General features: G+C 47.2%; 1 protein-coding gene across 3 annotated transcripts in view; it reads left to right on the top strand.

The window, feature by feature from the left end:
• ATP9A (ATPase phospholipid transporting 9A (putative)) overlaps positions 1-18675 on the top strand; it is a 144225-nt gene that overhangs the window by 33802 nt on the left and 91748 nt on the right. The window contains exons 4-8 of one of the 3 annotated variants that reach the window (XM_026455147.1): positions 3862-3920; positions 5172-5223; positions 7205-7299; positions 14985-15065; positions 16657-16732. In XM_026455147.1, coding sequence (XP_026310932.1) covers positions 3862-3920; positions 5172-5223; positions 7205-7299; positions 14985-15065; positions 16657-16732 — 363 coding nt within the window. Of the gene's footprint in view, positions 1-3861; positions 3921-5171; positions 5224-6537; positions 6697-7204; positions 7300-14599; positions 14699-14984; positions 15066-16656; positions 16733-18675 lie in introns of those variants that run through there. The other 2 variants (XM_023184145.3, XM_023184147.3) reach the window with 2 other exon arrangements.

The following is an 18675-nucleotide window of genomic DNA, read 5'->3' as shown; positions in this document are numbered from 1 at the left end:
CGTGAGCCACTGTGCCCGGCCCTCTCTCTCTCTCTCTTTTTTTTTTTGAGGCAGGGTCTTGTTCTTTTGCCCAGGCTGCAGTGCAGTGGCACAATCTCAGCTCACAGCAGCCTTGGTTGCCTGGGCTCAAGCATTCCTCCTACCTCAGTCTCCCGAGTAGCTGGGACTACAGGCGCACATCACCACACCTGGCTAATTTTTTGTATTTGTTGTAGAGATAGGGTCTTGCCATATTGCCCAGGCTGGTCTTGAACTAATAGGCTCAAGCGATCCACCTGTCTCAGCCTCCCAAAGTGCTGAGATTATAGGTGTGAGTCATTGTGTCTGGCCCATTTCTAGTCATCTAATTGGATGTCTTCCAGTCTCTCTGTAAATATATTGACCAAAGCCCAAGACATAATGAAACGAGGCCAGTGGGTCTCTCTCTAGCAGGCCAGGGCTCCGGTCATTGGATTGAGTTTAGCATCACATTTTATGAAAATGAGGTATCATTAGATGCTAGATGCTCACTTAGGGTGAGATACTCACACTAGGAGAGTCCAGAAGTCTTACCAGCAATCGAGGGTTGGTCCAGCTCGCCATCGTTAGTTGAGTGCTTTCTAGAAGTCAGTAGTGTTGACTGGGCACGGTGGCTCATGCCTGTAATCCCAGCACTTTGGGAGGCTGAGGTGGGTGGATCACAAGGTCAGGACTTCGAGAACAGCCTGGCCAATATGGTGAAGCCCCGTCTCTACTAAAACTTACAAAAATTAGCCAGACGTGGTGGTGGGCGCCTGTAGTCCCAGCTACTCGGGAGGCTGAAGGCAGAAGAATAGCTTGAACGTGGGAGGTGGAGGTTGCAGTGAGCCGAAATCACGCCACTGCACTCCAGCCTTCGCGACAGAGCGAGACTCCGTCTAAGAAAAAAAAAAAAAAAAGAAGTCAGTAGTGTTTGTATCAGACCTTTTGATGCCAATTCTACTAATTGTTTAATGACAAGATTTAATGACATATAAAAATTAGTTAAAATCAGCCGGGCATGGTGGCTCAAGCCTGTAATCCCAGCACTTTGGGAGGCCGAGGCGGGTGGATCACGAGGTCAGGAGATCGAGACCATCCTGGCTAACATGATGAAACCCCGTCTCTACTACAAAAATACAAAAAAACTAGCCAGGCGAGGTGGCGGGCGCCTGTAGTCCCAGCTACTCGGGAGGCTGAGGCAGGAGAATGGTGTGAACCTGGGGGGGTGGAGCTTGCAGTGAGCCGAGATCGCACCACTGCACTCCAGCCTGGGGCACAGAGCAAGACTCCGTCTCAAAAAAAAAAAAAAAAAAAAAAAAAATTAGTTAAAATCAAATCTTATGGAACCGATTAAAAAGAGTTGTTTCAATAGGAAAACATTGGAATCCTCTGAAAAATCTCCATGGTTGTGAAATCCTTAAAAAACAAATGATATTAAATTATGTTAAAATGTAAAATATGTGAGACACTAAAAATCTAGAGTTGTGCACTTGGATTATTTCATGTCTTTAAGCTCTTTTTTTTTTTTTTTTTATTTTGAGATAGAGTTTTGTCTGGAATGCAAGGGTGAGATCTCGGCTCACTGCAACCTCCACCTCCAGGTTCAAGCGATTCTCCTGCCTCAGTAGCTGAGATTACACGTGCCTGCCACCATGCCTGGCTAATTTTTGTATTTTTAGTAGAGACTGGATTTCACCATGTTGGCCAGGCTGATCTCGAGCTCCTAACCTCAGGTGATCCACCCGCCTTGGCCTCCCAGAGTGCTGGGATTACAGGTGTGAGCCACCGTGGTGCCCAGGCTATAATTACTTTTTATGTCTCTCTTAGCTGAACATTTGTAAGTTACATGGGCTTGTTACAAGATATCAGTATCATAAAGATTTTGGGGTGTTGCTCCCTGTATGTGAATTTAACCTATCACCAGAATACATTCTCTCTTCCTCTCTGGACTCATTCACAGCATGCAGGGCCACCTGGCCCCAACTGGCCCCTGCCACTTTCATCTCTTGCTGTTCTCTGCTTTCCTGATGCTTCGCGTCTTACTGAAAGAGTTCTAGCCTTTGGCTGTGTGCATGCTGTTAGCTATTCACCTGCCCCACTTTCTCACATCTCAGGGTGCCTTTCGTCTGTTATTGGAAACACAGTGTCCTTCGTCTAATTCTGGCCTCAACTCTCCCACGGAGAGTTTGTTGACAGCCATCCCTCTGATTCTCCAACCCCTTTCATCCATTATTTGTTTATTGCCTCCTCCCCTCCACTGGCATTGGGTCTCATGTATCCCCAGCCCTTAGAACTGCCATACAGCAGATGTTCAGTAAATGCTGCCTGGGTGTTGAGTGAATAATCAAGTGCCTTCTGTGTACTGGGCGCTGCTCTAGGTACTTCTTAGGAGGTGAAATTTCCCTCCTTCCCGCTCTCTCAGTACACGGGGTGCACTGCCAGCGTTTCGCAGGCTGTTTTGCACTAACAGCATCTGTCTGGCTGTCTTGCCTGCCAGGTTTTTGGTTGACAACCAAAGACTGTGGGCCCAGTTCAGCTCTGCGTTTGGTTTTATATGGCTCGAGAGCTGAGGATGTTTCTTATGTTTTAAAACGTAAAATATACATGTACAAAAGACTATGAGCCTTTTTAGGGGGATCATTAGTTGGGAGGGTTGAAGACATGGCTCTTGGCCACAGGACCTAAACTATCGACTCTCTGGTTCTTTGCAGAATAACTGTGTCAGCTCCTCTCCTAGGCTGGGAGCTCTCTGAGAATATGGCGACTGTCTTCATCGTTGGTTCCCCAAGACACAGCCCTCAGTCGTGTTTTTTTTATTTTTTATTTTTATTTTTTGAGATGGGTTCTCACTGTTGCCCAGGCCGGAGTGACATGATCACAGCTCACTGCAGCCTCTATTTCCTGGGCACAAGCGATCCTCCCACACCTCAGCCTCCTGAATAGCTGGGACTACAGGCATGTACCACCACACCCAGCTAATTTTTATATTTTTGGTAGAGACAGGGTTTTGACATGTGGCCAGGCTGGTTTTGAACTCCTGGGCTCAAGCCATCTGCCTGCTTCGGCCTTCCAAAGTCCTGGGATTACCGATGTGAGCCACTGTGCCTGGCCCAGCCATGTTTTTTGGGTTGAACGGAACTCACTGCTTTTCTTCTGTACTCTGGAGTCAGATGCAGGTGTGAATCCCAGCACTGGCCTGTTCTAACTCTGAGACTTTGGAGGAAGGGGGACATCCTGAGTCTCCTTTCCTCATCTGAAAGCTGGGGATGGAACTACCTTCTTCTGAGGGCTATTGTGAAGATTAAGTGAAACATCAAAGTCTATATAGTGCTGAGCACAGAATTAGCATTTAATGTTAGCTTTTACTGCTTAAACATCCAGCAAAATTATGCAGTCTGATCATAATCCTATAAATCAAAGCATGTAGTAATTATCAATCAAAAAGTAAGTCAGTCCTTTGGAATTAATTAACTTCTTTCTTTTTGGTGGTGTTGAAAATTAAGACTTTTCCCCCCAGTACTTTGCATTGAAGTCACTGTTAAGTGGTGCTGAAAATTAAGACCTTTTTCCTCCAGTACTTTCCATCTAAGTCACTCTTAAGGCAAATAAATGATCTTTCATGAAGGGCTCAAGCTATTCCAGTGCTCTGTGAAGTGGGCATTTATTTCTGCAGCGTCCTCTGCAGCGGTTGAGCCCTTTCCTGGAGAGGCAGGAGATAATGGTGCTGGAGTCGGTGGCAGCCGTGGGTGGGAGCATGTACTTGTGGGTGTGCTGTGTGTTTGCAGGCTGGGCACTCTGTAAAGACATGTTGAATTGAAATGAATTAAGATGGTGATGTATCTTGAACCTGTTGCGTTGCAGGCACAGTGAAGGTGAAGAGTTCTAACATCCAAGTTGGAGACCTTATCATCGTTGAAAAGGTGAGCAGGATCTGGAAGCTTGTGTGTGAATACCACTTCATGGGTCCTAACGTGTCATTTGTGTATCTGGTAGATGAAGTGAATGATGCATTTTGGGATTCTATCCAAAAACTTTGCCTTGGGAGAAAAATCTCCTGTGAGACACACACACATACGCAAATATTTTTTCAAGGTTTATATGTGTTGGTTAGCCAGAAATCCTGCTTACAAACATAAGTACAAGTTTTGATTTCCTGTTTGATGTGCTTATTATTTTAGGATAAAAAAATCATAAAATCTTTCCTAGAAGTCTGCTTACTATATAGACACTTAAAATATTTATGAAATTTACCTTTTGAGCCACTTTAGCTTGCATTTCCTGACTTAACCATTGTGCTTGTTTTTTATTTTATGGGGAGCAGGGGTTAAGTGTAACCTGAGAACAGTAAAAAGACCAAAAATACATTTTAAAAAATAGCTGTGTCAGTGTGTTTGTTACTTTAGCAAACATTCGTATCTTTTTCTAGTGTGTGTATTTGGAAGGTATTGGATTTTGGGGGGTGGCTCTGGAGAGGCTTGGAATAATATTTGATTAGAAAAGGGTTGTGTCTTAACTTGTTTCTGTAGAAATTGAGCTATGCTCTTTTAAAAGGATTAAATCCAAGAACTCAAAGCTGCTTTGAGGTAAAGTGAAACTGTTTTGGGTGGTAGCTCAGAAGAACCACACAAACCCCCTCTATGTTATCACATACTTTTCTGTTCATAATTAAATGGGGACTCCTGGCTCCCCCCGCTTCCCCCAGTTTTTTTGAGAATGGCTTTTGTTGCTTCTTACTACTTTCCTTCCTTATTAAAATCCACTAAAAGCCAAACATCAAGCTGGAAAGTTGGTAGAAGCAGAAAGCATGAGCGGAGGGTCTGTCTTGAGTCTCAGCAGACAGCCTGGAAGAGAGCCAGGTGGGGAGGCTGACTTTCGGGATTTTGGGAGGTAATGGTTGAATTAGCCAGAAAACTAGAAGCTCTCTTTCCAAGATAAGATTTTGATAGGGGATTAGTAAAGTAGCAGCAGTGTGCAAGATTTTTCAGATTCAAAATAAATCCCCAAATCTGTCTCTGACAAAGGCAGAAACTTAAAAGAGGCTGTGAGTTTCAGTCCAACACCCCCCCCCCCACAACCCAAGGAGGGGTGGGGGTAGGGGCGGAAACCCTCCCTCCCCCCACCCGGCACATGGTCAGTCATTCACAGTAACAGTCTTTCTTTTCATAATACAGAACCAGCGGGTCCCTGCCGACATGATCTTCCTGAGGACATCAGAAAAAAACGGTAAACATCTGAGATCAATTTGGAAAATAACCATTAACCTTTCAGTGGTAATTTGGTAAAATAATCATTTGAAAATGTCACAAAGTAGATTATCATTTTGGAGCCACGGAGGCAAATCAAAAGCATCTTTTTCAATAGACCATTCTTTTTAAACAGTGTTGTTGGTGTTTAAAAGTCAATAGATTTTGGTCATTAAAAAATACAGTTTGTGGAACACCGGCTGACTCACAGCTGGTAAAGTCACGCATACAGTGGCCTTGGGTTTCCTCTCCCGGCTGTGTTAAGCTCAGCCTCAGGAGTTGGGACGAGGAAGTGTCTCTAACATGTAGAAGTAAACAGAAATCCTCTCTCTTCTAAGCTGATACCAGCAGATGTGTCATGAGTGGGGGCAGTATAGAAACTGGGGAGAGGGGAGTGTCTTTTCTGCCCTTTGTTCATGAGTCGGGGACCTTGCCCATAGCACTTATTGATTTATTTATTGTAGCCTGAGTTTGCGGGCTGGGAATCTCTGAAGTCTCCTACAAGGCCTTTAACTCCTTGCATTTGTTGCCTAGGGTGGCAGCTGCCATTGCCTGCCCACCCTATCAGTCTACTAAAATTGCCTTAATTTTTTTTTTTTTTTTCTTGAGACTGGATCTTGCTCTGTCGCCCAGGCTGGAATGCAGTGGTATGATCTCAGCTTACTGCAACCTCTGCCTCCTGGGTTCAAGCCATTCTCCTGCCTCAGCCTCCCGTGCACCACCATGCCTGGCTAATTTTTATATTTTTAGTAGGGATGGAGTTTCACCATGTTGGCCAGGCTGGTCTCGAACTCCTGACCTCAGGTGATCCATTGGCCTTCCAAAGTGCTGGAATTACAGGTGTGAGCCACCACGACTGGCCAAAATGGCCTTGGTTTTAATTTTTGTTATTTAAGCTGTTCTGAGGAAATAAGGCTGTTTTTCTCTTATCTGACATGATTGGAGGTTTCTGAACACGTGAAAAATTTACATTCATATTCCTTTGAGGATGCTGCAATGTATTTCATTATGAATGGAATTAAAGTACAAGTAAAATTGTATACTGATACGTAATCAGGACAGGAGGTAAAAGGCACTAGATTAAAACAGTCTTTGAAAAACTACGGTTTTGTCTTCAAATTCGTTCTTGTGTCCTATTTAGTGAAAACAGAGCATTATGGAGTTATCAGGGCCCCTGACATGCTCTTTTTGTCTTAAAAAATAAAAGAAAAAACCAAAACTATGTGTGTTCTGCGTTAATAGTTCTCAAAGACTGAACTGCAGTGTCGTGAATGGGGTATGTTCTGTATCTGATGGAGTGTACAGCTGACTACTTGCATGGATCTGTGTGTCAGACGGAAAGATACACCTCTGAAATGTGCCAGCCCGTAATGACCTCGTGCTTGCCTGGATCCATCGGTGCTGTTCTGAGCTCTGTGCACGAATCACCTCTTTGTCACAACATCTCTGCAGGGTCAGGACTGTCCCTATCTCCACTTTTACAGACGAGGAAACTGAGGCTCAGAGAGGATAGCCAACTTTCAGGGCATAAAGCTAGTATGTGGCAGAGCCTGCACCTGCACTCAGGTTTTGGGTCCTGAGAAGGTGCTGGCGATGCCTGGCCAGACAGCTAGGAATGCTGGTCACCCTGTGCTGGTCACCGTTCTATCTCTCCACTGAATCTCTACAGCAAGATTGTGAGGTCTACGTTTCTCCACATTTTGCAGACGCTGGAGCTTAACAAGGCCAAGAAACTAGCCTGGGATCTCACTGAGAGAGAGTGGTGGAGTGAGGATTTGAACTCTGAGCTTTCTGATCCCAGAGCTTATTATGGAAGAAGTGGGAGTTAGGATATGTATTTTCCCTTGTGGTCGGTGGCCATTGGTTGGCTGTTTTTACAAGGACCAGAGCAGACGCTGCCCAGAGTGCCAAGGGAAGGGTGCTTGAGGTGCAGGTGACAGCGCCCAACTTCCTTCCCACAGGGTCATGCTTCTTGCGGACGGATCAGCTGGATGGGGAGACGGACTGGAAGCTGCGGCTTCCCGTGGCCTGCACGCAGAGGCTCCCCACGGCCGCCGTGAGTAGCTTTCCCTGCAGAAGCCCATGCTGGCAACCTGGCTTAGCAGGGTTCTCAAACTCAAATACCTCGGGGGCCAAGAATGGGATGGCAGCTGTGAAGTGGGGCCGGTGGGGGAGCGTGGGGTCCTGGAGAGCCCCTGGGACTAGTTGTCTTCCCTGATGTGGCCAGGCCAAAGGCAGACCCTGAGTGTAGGCAGTGAGCTCTGCCGTGGGAAGCTGAAAACCGTAAGGAGCCTTGCCAAGGTGCCTCACCAAAATTTAAAGGGTAAGCCAGAGCATGTCACTGCTCTGCTCAAAACCGACGAAGGTAGGCCAGGCTCGGCGGCATGCACCTGTAGTCCCAGCTGCTCAAGAGGCTGAGTCAGGAGGATTGCTTAAGCCCATGGGTTCGATGCTCTAGTGAGCTGTCATTGTCCCTGGGAATAGCAACTGCACTCCAGCCTGGGCAGCATAGTGAGACCTGTGTCTAATAAAAGTAATAATCATAAAATAAAATAAACAACCCTCCAAAGATTTCTCATCTTACTGAGAATCAGTTCTGTGGTGCTTGCTGTCATCTTCAGCTCCTTCCCATTTGTCTCTCTGCTGAGGCTCTGACCTCAGTGCCTGGCCTTCTCTCCTCTGCCTGCCAGCCTATTGGGTCTGTCATTCGTCCCTGGATGTTTACTATTGCCATTTCCTCCAGCGGGAGCCCTCTGATCTCTGGCGAGTGTGCCTGGCAGGTCATCTCCACACTCCACTGAGCTTTTGCTCACGAGTCTCCTTATTGGAGAGGCTCTTTCTGCCCTCCTCTCCCTGCATCCCCACTTCGCTCACTTCCAGGCAGCGTCCCTGCAGGTGGGCTCTGCCTGTTGTATTCTCTGCCGTATCCCCAGTGTGCATGACGGGGTGCAGGCCCTGGCTGAGAGGATGGCCGCAGTAGTTGGTCAAGTGTAACTTGAGTGTCCGGTGACTGGCATGCCCCACTGTGGTCTAGAAGGATGAAGTGGAACACGGAAGCTTCCCCTGTACTCACGTCACATGGATCCAAGCCACTCCTTACTGTGTCCCCTGAGGGAGGAGGATAGGTCCACGTCTTGGTGGTACTGACATAATAAGAAATGTAGCCACCCTATGAATGATTTTTCATGGCTTATACAAAGTGAAAAAGCACCATAATTACTGTTAATTTTAAACCAGGAATTTTATTTTATTGTTTATTTATGAGACGGACTCTTACTCTGTCGCCCAGGGTGGAGTACAGTGGTGTGATCTCGGCTCACTGCAACTTCCACCTCCTGGGTTCAAGCAATTTTCCTGCCTCAGCCTCCCGAGTAGCTGGGATTACAGGCGCCCGCCACCACGCCCGGCTAATATTTGTATTTTTAGTAGAGACAGGGTTTCACCGTGTTGGCCAGGATGGTCTCAAACTCCTGGCCTCAGTTGATCCACCTGCCTCAGCCTCCCAAAGTGCTGTGGTTACTGGCATGAGCCACGGCGCCTGGCCTAAACCAGGAGTGTTAGAACAGTGAGTTTCTAACTACTGGCTGGGAGCCCCTGGGGACTTGTAGCAGCCACCATCATGCCTGTGAGGTGTAGCTAACCTGACGACAGAATTCTGATCCTCAAAACGATTTAAAAGATCTGTTCTAGAGACAGGTTAGGGGGGCATGGAAGGGAAGGTGCTGCAGATTCCGCAGCATGGGATTGCATTACTTGGTGTGTGCTTTAGAAGCATGACACAGTTTAATAAATGCTCGCTTTGCCTCTTTTTTTTTTTTGTTTTTTTTTTTTTTTGAGACGGAGTCTCGCTCTGTCGCCCAGGCTGGAGTGCAGTGGCCGGTTCTCAGCTCACTGCGAGCTCCGCCTCCCGGGTTCCCGCCATTCTCCTGCCTCAGCCTCCTGAGGAGCTGGGACTACAGGTGCCCGCCACCTCGCCCGGCTAGTTTTTCGTATTTTTTTAGTAGAGACGGGGTTTCACCGTGTTAGCCAGGATGGTCTCGATCTCCTGACCTCGTGATCCGCCCGTCTCGGCCTCCCAAAGTGCTGGGATTACAGGCTTGAGCCACCGTGCCCGGCCTCGCTTTGCCTCTTGTTGGGTCCAGGCTTGGGCTGGATTTCACAGAAAGATGAGATCCTATCTTCTTTGTTGTCAAGGAACTCTCGGCCTTAGTGTGATTATTGGGGGGTGGTCTCTGTGAGGAGCAGCATTTTAATACAATTTTAGATAATGAGATTTATATGAGCTGGGTGCAGTGGCTCACGCCTGTAATCCCAGCATTTTGGAAGGCCGAGGCAGGCAGATCACTTGAGACCATCCTGGGCAATGTGGTGAAACCCTGTCTCTACAAAAAATACAAAAATTAGCCAGGCCTGGTAGCGCACACCTATCGTCCCAGCTACGTGGGATGCTGAGGTGGGAAGATGGCTTGAGCCTGGGAGGTGGAGGTTGCAGTGAGCCGAGATTGTGCCACTGCGCTCCAGGCTGGGCGACAGAGTGAGACCCTGTCTCAAAAAAACAAAAAAAGATTTATATGAAACGATGACCTGATTAATACATGAGTATATTCTTGTTAAAAATAGTTCAACTGTATGGAAAGCTGTGGAAGAAAAAGTGAGAAGCCCTGCTCGCAGCCTTTACCTCAGATCTTACCTTCTTCCCAGAGGGAATCAAGGGTCATGTGAAGTCAATAGTGGTCTTTCCAGGTGTTTCTCAATGCACTTACTTACAAATATACAAATGCAGACTTGTTTGTGGTATGTGGTTTCACATAAATGGCATAAGACTGTATTCGTTGTTCTGCAGTTTTTTTCACCCTCCACTTTTTTTTTTTTTTTTTTTTGATGGAGTCTTGCTCTGTCACCCAGGCTGGAGTGCAGTGGCGCGATCTCGGTTCACTGCAAGCTCTGCATCCCGGGTTCACGCCATTCTCCTGCCTCAGCCTCCTGAGTAACTGGGACTACAGGTGCCCGCCACCCCACCTAGCTAATTTTTGTATTTTTAGTAGAGACAGGATTTCACCATGTTAGCGAAGATGGCATCAATCTCCTGACCTTGTGATCCACCCACCTCGGCTTCCCAAAGTGCTTGGATTACAGGTGTGATTTTTTTTTTTTTTTTTGGAGACAGAATCTTATTCTGTTGCCCAGGCTGGAGTGCAATGGCACCATCTCAGCTCACTGCAACCTCTGCCTCCCAGGTTCAAGTGATGATCCTGCCTCAGCCTCCGAGTAGCTGGGACTACAGTCGTGAGCCACCACACCCAGCTAATTTCTGTATTAATGGGGTTTCACCATGTTGGCCAGGCTGGTCTCAAACTCCTGACCTCAGGTGATCCACCTGCCTTAGCCTCCCACAGTGCTGGGATTACAGGCGTGAGCCACCGCGCCTGGCCCTACTCCGTGTTTGATGTGTCTCTGAGCCTTATGAATACACAGAGGCGGTATGCATATAGTGCCTCCTAGTTAGTTAGCAAGAGTGCAGGCTCTGCCTGAAGGGGTGGTGGCCACTAGCCGCTACCATCTCTTGACCCTTGTTGCCAAGTGGCGTTGTTGGCCAAGTTTGCCTATCTGATTGTTTTTGAAAGAGCACCCAGAAATCCAGATTTGCATGTGAAATCACTCAAATTTTAAATGTTGATAGTTCATTTCATTAAAAATTTAGAGAAGGCTGGGCATGGTGGCTCACACCTGTAATCCCAGCACTTTGGGAGGCCAAGGTGGGTGGATCACAAGGTCAGGAGATCGAGACCATCCTGGCCAACTTGGTGAAACCCTGTCTCTACTAAAATACAAAAAATTATCCAGGCTTGGTGGTGTGTGCCTGTAGTCCTAGCTATTTGGGAGGCCGAGGCAGGGAAATAGTTTCAATCTGGGAGGTGGAGGTTGCAGTGAGTTGAGATCGCACCACTACACTCCAGCCTGGCAACAGAGCAAGACTCTGTCTCAAAAACAAACAACATTTAGAGTATACTTTTTCTTTTTTTTTTTTTATGGAGATGGAATTTCAATCTTGTTGCCCAGGCTGGAGTGCAATGGTGTGATCTCAGCTCATTGCAGCCTCCATCTCCTGGGTTCAAGCAGTTCTCCTGCCTCAGCTTCCTAAGCAGCTGAAATTACAGGTGTGTGCCACCATGCCCAGCTAATTTTTTTTTTTTTTTGAATTTTTAGTAGAAATGGGGTTTTACCAGGTTGGTCAGCCTTGTCTTGAACTCCTGACCTCAAGTGATCCACCTGCCTCGGCCTCCCAAAGTGCTGGGATTACATGTGTGAGCCACCATTCCTGGCCTCCCTCTTTTTTTTTTTTTTTTTTTTTTTTTGAGATGGAGTTTCCCTCTCTTGCCCAGAGTAGAGTACAGTGGTGTGATCTCAGCTCACTGCAACCTCCACCTCCCAGGTTCAAGCAATTCTCCTGCCTCAGCCTCCCGAGTAGCTGGGATTAAAGGCACCTGCCACCACGCCTGGCTAATTTTTGTATTTTTAGTAGAGATGGGGTGTCACCATGTTGGCCAGGCTGGTCTCGAACTCCTGACTCATCTCGAACTCCTGACCTCAAGTCATCTACCAGTCTCGGCCTCCCATAGTGCTGGGATTCCAGGTGTGAGCTACTATGTCCCATCTTGGAGTGTAGTTTCATTCTTTTTTTGCATCTGCATAATATTCCAAGACATGTGGCTATCACAATATATCCATTTCCCATTTTTTAGTATTTCTGGACATTTTTTGGTATATCTGTCACTTTATAATTGGGTGTCTTGGTTATCAAGTAAGATTTATCTAGTAAGGCAATCCCTGCTTCCTTTTTTTCTGGCAATGATTCCTACTACCCTTTAAAAGGTCAGGTAAAGGCAGGGTACAAAGAAACTTGTAAATGACTGGGATGGGGACATGCCACAACAGGCTGCTGGCGGGAGCTGCAAAGTTTAGACAAGACACCTGCTTCTAGCTCAGCTGGCTCCTTCATGGCTGGGCTGCCTTCTCCTGCAGGAGTAATCGGCCTACCTGGGCCACGTCGTCAGGATTGGCAGTATGGTTTGAAATAATTTTGTTAAAATGAAGAGGAAGGAAGAAGAATCTGGAAAAGGAAGACAGGAGAAGAAACAGATCCAATAACCAGGTGCTGGGACAGAGCTGGCTGCGGTGACCACAGCCGTGGCCTCAGGGTGCCCTGATTAAGCACAGGTCCTGTGGTCACTGTTGCCCATCCAAGGGCAGCTGTGTCCCTCTGCGCAGCAGGTGTGGAAGCTGGGCCCCATAGTGTCTGTGTACTGCTCCCCTAAAATGTAGTGGTGGTGTGGCTGTTTCACAGGTCAGAGACAGAACAGAGGGGTCATTGATTTCTCCAAATTCATACGACTGGTGTGTGGGGACTGGGGTTTGCTCCTGGCTCTCTTTGTGCAAAGCCTCATCTTTGACCAGCAGGCAGTTGGCCGAGTATGGGAACTCAAGAGCCCCCTGTAGCAGATGACCTTCCTATTAAGAAGAAAAGTAGGCCAGACGTGGTGGCTCATGCCTGTAATCCCAGCACTTTGGGAGGCTGAGGCGGGTAGATCACGAGGTCAAGAGATCGAGACTGTCTCTATTAAAAATACAAAAAAAAAAATTAGTTGGGTGTGGTGGCGGGCGCCTGTAGTCACAGCTACTCGGGAGGCTGAGGCAAGAGAATGGCTTGAACCTGGGAGGTGGAGGTTGCAGTGAGACGAGATTGCACCATTGCACTCCAGCCTGGCAACAGAGCAAGACTCCATCTCAAAAAAAAAAAGAAGAAGAAGAAAAGCAACTGAGAAAAAAACAACTCTATAATATAACCTCCTGTCCTCATGCCATATATATGTGTGAGTTGGTGTATATATGACATAATCATCCATTGTTAGCTTGGCCTTTAATTTGTTGCATGATCTGGGCCACGCCCTGCCATTTCCTCTCGGGACCCGCCTGTGCCAGTGCAGGGAATCATTCCGTCCTGTCCCCGCTTGATGGGGCTTTCTGCTTCTGAACTTACTTCCATTCCACACTGCGCTTTGGCCTGTCCCTTCCTCCTCCTGGGCTTCACCCCTGCCCCCTCCGTCGCCTTTCCTGTTGCCCAGTCCCCGTCTACTTCCTTTCTTCTTTGTTCTGGAAGTGACTGCTGCTCCCCCTGCTTGTACCTGTCTTATGCCACTTCACATATGCTGCTTTGAAATGTAGTTTTTGCCCAGATCTTTCACTTTTGGGCTTTCTTATCACCTAAGGTTGACTTCTTGTTTGCTTTTTAAAAAATTGCGCTGAAAGACACATAACATAAAATCTACCATCGTAATCATTTTTAAGTGCACAGTTCAGTGGCATGAAGTACACTGACCTTGTCCTGCAGGCATCAGCTGTGTTCATCTTTGGAACTTTTTTCATCTTTCAAAACTAGAACTCTCGACTCATTAAGCAGTAACTTCATTCCCGCCTTGGCCCAACCCCTGGCGAGCATCTTTCTGTTTTCTGTCTCTATGAATTAAACTACTCTAAGTTCCTCCTATAAGTGGAATCACTTAGTTTTTGTCTTTTTGTGACGGGTATATTTCACTGAGCATAATGTCTTCTTCCAGGTTCAACCATATCGTAGCCTGTGTCAGAACTTCTTCTTTTTCAAGGCTGAGTAATATTCCATTACATGGACAGATCACACTTTGTTTATCCATTCATCCACTGATGCTTGTTTGACTTGCTTCCACTTCTTGGCTGTTGTGAATAATGCTGCTGCGTACATGGGTGGACAGATGATCACGTCATGTCCCTGCTTTCAGTTCTTTTGGGTGTATACCCGGAGGTGGAATTGCTGGATTATTTGGTAGTTTTCTGATTAATTTTTTGAGGAAGGGCTGTGCTGTTTCCATAGCTGTTGAAACATCTGACGTTCCCAGCAACAGTGCACAGGGCCTCCAGATTCTCCACCTCTTCATCATACTTGTTTTTGTTTTGATAGCAGCCATCCTTATGGGTGGGAGGCGTTCTTACTTGCTTTTTTAGTTCTTCCCAGAGGTTTATACAGAGTAGATGCCCAGTAATCATTTGTTGAATGAGTATTTTCTTTCTTTTTTTTTTTTTTTTTGAGATGGAGTCTCACTCTGTCATCCAGGCTGGAGTGCAGTGGCGCGATTTCAGCTTACTGCAACCTCTGCCTCCCGGGTTCAAGCGATTCTCCTGCCTCAGCCTCCCGAGTAGCTGCAGTTACAGGCACGCGCCACCACGCCCATGTCAACACGTTGGCCGTGCTGGTCTCGAACTCCTGGCCTCAACTGATCCGCCCACTTCATCCTCCCAAAGTGCTGGGATTACAGGCGTTAGCCACCACGCCTAGCTTGAATGAGTATTTTCAATGGTACAGACAAGTCTTGCAAGCCAGAATTTAGCAGAGGAGGATCTGCCACTTTCCAGGGTATTCATAGGTGTGTAGCATCACCCCATCAAGTCTGGAAAGTGCTAGGTAAACATAGAGAAACAAGGGTCTTCACTGTACAGTCTCTCAGGGTGTCTTGAGATACTGTATGCAGCGGCTCCTAAACTTACTTAACAGAGGACTTTCCTCTTGTTTCCACCTTCCCTGTAATTTTAAGGGCCTGTTTGCTGTGTGTGGGAAATATAGTTGCTTTTGAAAAATAGTAGATGCCTCCTGAAGTCTTAAATTGTGAAGTGATTTTGTTTTGACTCCCAAATGTGACTTCTGTTGAACAGGACCTTCTTCAGATTCGATCGTATGTATATGCGGAAGAACCAAATATTGACATTCACAACTTCGTGGGAACTTTTACCCGAGTAAGTGAGCTTACTTCACACAGGATCCTGTCACCGGGAGTGTGTAAGGGATGAAGACTGAGAAGTACTGATAGTTCTTTGTCAGGAAGTAGTTTTGTGCTGGGTGGGGATGTAAAGAAGGCACCACCTTGAAAGCCAACATATTGTTTCTCAGTAAGGTCGACACAACTGGAATTTTCTTCGGCCTTGGAACAGCTTGAATGACCCGACAACTTAGAGCCAAGCTTTGCTGTAATTGACATGAACGCTGATGTCTGAAAGCAGTTTTTCTTTCTCTGTCCTTCAGATGGATCTATGTCCTCTGTTTTTTTTTTTTTTTTTTTTTTTTTGAGACGGAGTCTCGCTCTGTCACCCAGGCTGGAGTGCAATGGTGCGATCTCGGCTCACTGCAAGCTGCGTGTCCCGGGTTCATGCCATTCTCCTGCCTCAGCCTGCCGAGTAGCTAGGACTACAGGCACCTGCCACCATGCCCGGCTAGTTTTTTGTATTTTTAGTAGAGACAGGTTTTCACTCTTAGCCAGGATGGTCTCGATCTCCTGACCTTGTGATCTGCCCGCCTTGGCCTCCCAAAGTGCTGGGATTACAGGCATGAGCCACCATGCCTGGCCTATAGTATGTATCTTTTTATTTTTTGAGGCAGTCTCCTTCTGTCGCCCAGGCTAGAGCGCAGTGGCATGATCTCGGCTCATTGGAACCTCTGCCTCCTGGGTTCAAGCGATTCTCCTGCCTCAGCCTCCTGAGTGCTGGGATTACAGGCGTGCGTCACCATGCCTGGCTAATTTTTTGTATTTTTAGTAGAGATGGGGTTTCACCATGTTGGCTAGGCTGGTCTCAAACTCCTGACCTCAGGTGATCCACCCACCTTGGCCTCCCAAAGTGTTGGGATTACAGGCGTGAGCCACCGCACCCGACTTTTGTCTTCTTTTATTCATAAAAATCCTATCTGCCGTTTTCATAATTTTTAAGCCACTTCCAGACCTTTCAGAAGAGAAATTAAATTTGGATTTAATTTGTTTTAGGAGGGCTGGCGTGGTGGCTCACACCTGTAATCCCAGCACTTCGGGAGGCTGAGGTGGGCAGATCCCCGAGGTCAGGAGAATTGCTTGAACCTGGGAGGTGGAGGTTGCAGTGGGCCAAGATCGCACCACTGCCCTCCAGCCTGGGTGGCAGAGTGAGACTCTGTCTCAAAAAAAAAAAAAATTATTTTAGGAATATGGGTCAACAGATTTCTGGACCCCACATTACATTGTCCACGTTCTCCTTCTATAAGCCACAAACAAAGTTGCCCTGCAAACAGCCTGATTGGTTTGCTTTTACGTTTTGATTCTTACCTCGTAAAACATTTTTCAGTGCTAAGAGGCCTGCGCTTCTTAAATCACAGGCCAACTTTTTCACGTATTTCTGTGGGAGATGAAAACCCCAAGGGCAGTGGTGGAAGAGCTCGGCCCTCCCCTCATGGTGGAGCCGTCGGCTTCCTAACCGGGCCCCCAGTTTCCTCAGGGGGATATCGCGAGTGGACCAGGCAAGAAGCAGTCTGTGGATTCCTGAGAAGCCGTGCGGCGTGAACGTGTGTCTGTTTGGTCTTTTCCAGGAAGACAGCGACCCCCCGATCAGCGAGAGCCTGAGCATAGAGAACACGCTGTGGGCTGGCACCGTGGTCGCATCAGGTAAGGCGCCATTTCGAGGAATGTGGTAGCAATTTGAAAAGGAAAGAAAATCCTTTCGTAATTAGAATAATCATCTGTCAGTTGGAAAAATGAGTGCTCGTTCAAATGGCATTTTCCACTTGTTCCGACACCTCCAGGGAATTAAACTGACATCTAATTGCAGCTCGGACACTTAGAGATGCCTGGGGGAGAAGCTGGCATGGCCTGTGGACCTTTTTGCAGCGTCCACGCTGGGAATAGCTGTAATTGCCTCTTCAGATTGACATTCTAATCTGTCCCAGAGCTGGAGGCAGCCTGGATGTTCTGGCTGGAGGTTGTGTTTGTAGGGTCTGTTGCGCTGGGACTGCTGGCACTGGGGCCGGAGGAAAGGGCGTGGGCCTGATTGAGCTGGAGCTTCTGTGTTTAAATACCAAGAGGAAGTGGATATTGGTGCCTTTCTTTTTCTTTTTCTCTTTTTTTGAGACAAGGTCTTACTCTGTTGCCTAGGCTGGAGCACAGTGGCACAATCTTGGCTCACTGTAACCTTTGCCCTCCCGGGTTCAAGCAATTCTTGTGTCTCAGTCTCCCAAGTAGCTGGAATTAGAGGCTCGTACCACCACACTGGCTAAGTTTTGTATTCTTAGTGGAGACGGGGTTTCACCATGTTGGCCAGGCTGGTCTCAAACTTCTGACCTCAAGTGATCCACCTACCTCAGCCTCCCTAAGTGCTGGGATTACAGACGTGAGCCACTGTGCCCGGCCCTTGGTGTCTTTCAGTGCTGGGATGATACGGATCCTGACTGCATGGGCTGAATATGACCCCTGATAGCAATGGTTAACATCAGCGGCATGCAGCCCACGTGTCAGGCCCTGTGCTGGGTGCTGATGTGTGTTACACGCTGCACTTAACCCTCCTAAAGGCACCGTGCGGGGAGATACTATTATTCATATTATGCCCATTCTGCAGATGACGGAACTGAGGCTGAGTGAGGTTAAGTAACTTGCTCTGAGGTCACACAGCAGGTAAAAGGCAGAGTTGGAACTTGGACCTAGGCACTGTGCTCCAGAAACAGAACTTACTGTGTAGCCATCATTTTCTTACATTTTGTGATATCATTAACTTAATAGTATAATTAGTATTATAATTCTACTGCTGGTGACTTTCTGTCTTTACTATTAGAGGAATCAATTTTTTCCATTCTTCAAACATAGTATTCTCCACTCCCCACATCAAGCCATTTTCCTCTGCTGGTTGCTTCTCTCTTTCATTCATTCATTCGTTCATTTTTTTTTTTTTTTCTTTTGAGACAGGGTCTCATTCTGTCACCCAGGCTGGAGTGCAGGGGTGCAATCATGGCTCGCTGCAGCCTCTAACTCCTGGGCTCAAGCAGTCCTCCTGCCTCAGCCTCCCAAACAGCTGGGACTACAAGTGCATGCCGCCATGCCTGGCTAATTTTTAAATACTTTTTTAGAGATGGGGGTCTCACTCTTGCCCAGGCTGGTCTCAAACTCTCGGACTCAAGTGATCCTTCTGCTTCAGCCAAAATGCTGGGATCGTAGGTGTAAACCACCTTGCCTGTTCCTTCTTTGTTGCTCTTTAGTCCAGTAGACACTCGATTAGGATCCTGTGTGGCAAGTAGAGGGAATGAAGCAGCACAAACTATCCCCAGAGTACCATGTGTCACCATCCACACGTGCACTACTTCATACAAATAGGCAGAGACGCACTCTCCCTTGAGGTTTTTTTGCTACATTTCATTTCCACTGCCTGCCTTTGTTTTCATCATACTTTGGAACGTCTCTCAGGCCCGCTGATGACTAAAGAGCGAGACGGGCCGGGCGCGGTGGCTCAAGCCTGTAATCCCAGCACTTTGGGAGGCCGAGACGGGCGGATCACGAGGTCAGGAGATCGAGACCATCCTGACTAACACGGTGAAACCCCGTCTCTACTAAAAATACAAAAA

Source organism: Piliocolobus tephrosceles, chromosome 20, assembly GCF_002776525.5.
Source record: "Piliocolobus tephrosceles isolate RC106 chromosome 20, ASM277652v3, whole genome shotgun sequence".
In the NCBI taxonomy this organism is placed as follows: domain Eukaryota; kingdom Metazoa; phylum Chordata; class Mammalia; order Primates; family Cercopithecidae; genus Piliocolobus; species Piliocolobus tephrosceles.
This window is presented reverse-complemented; position numbering and strand designations above follow the sequence as displayed.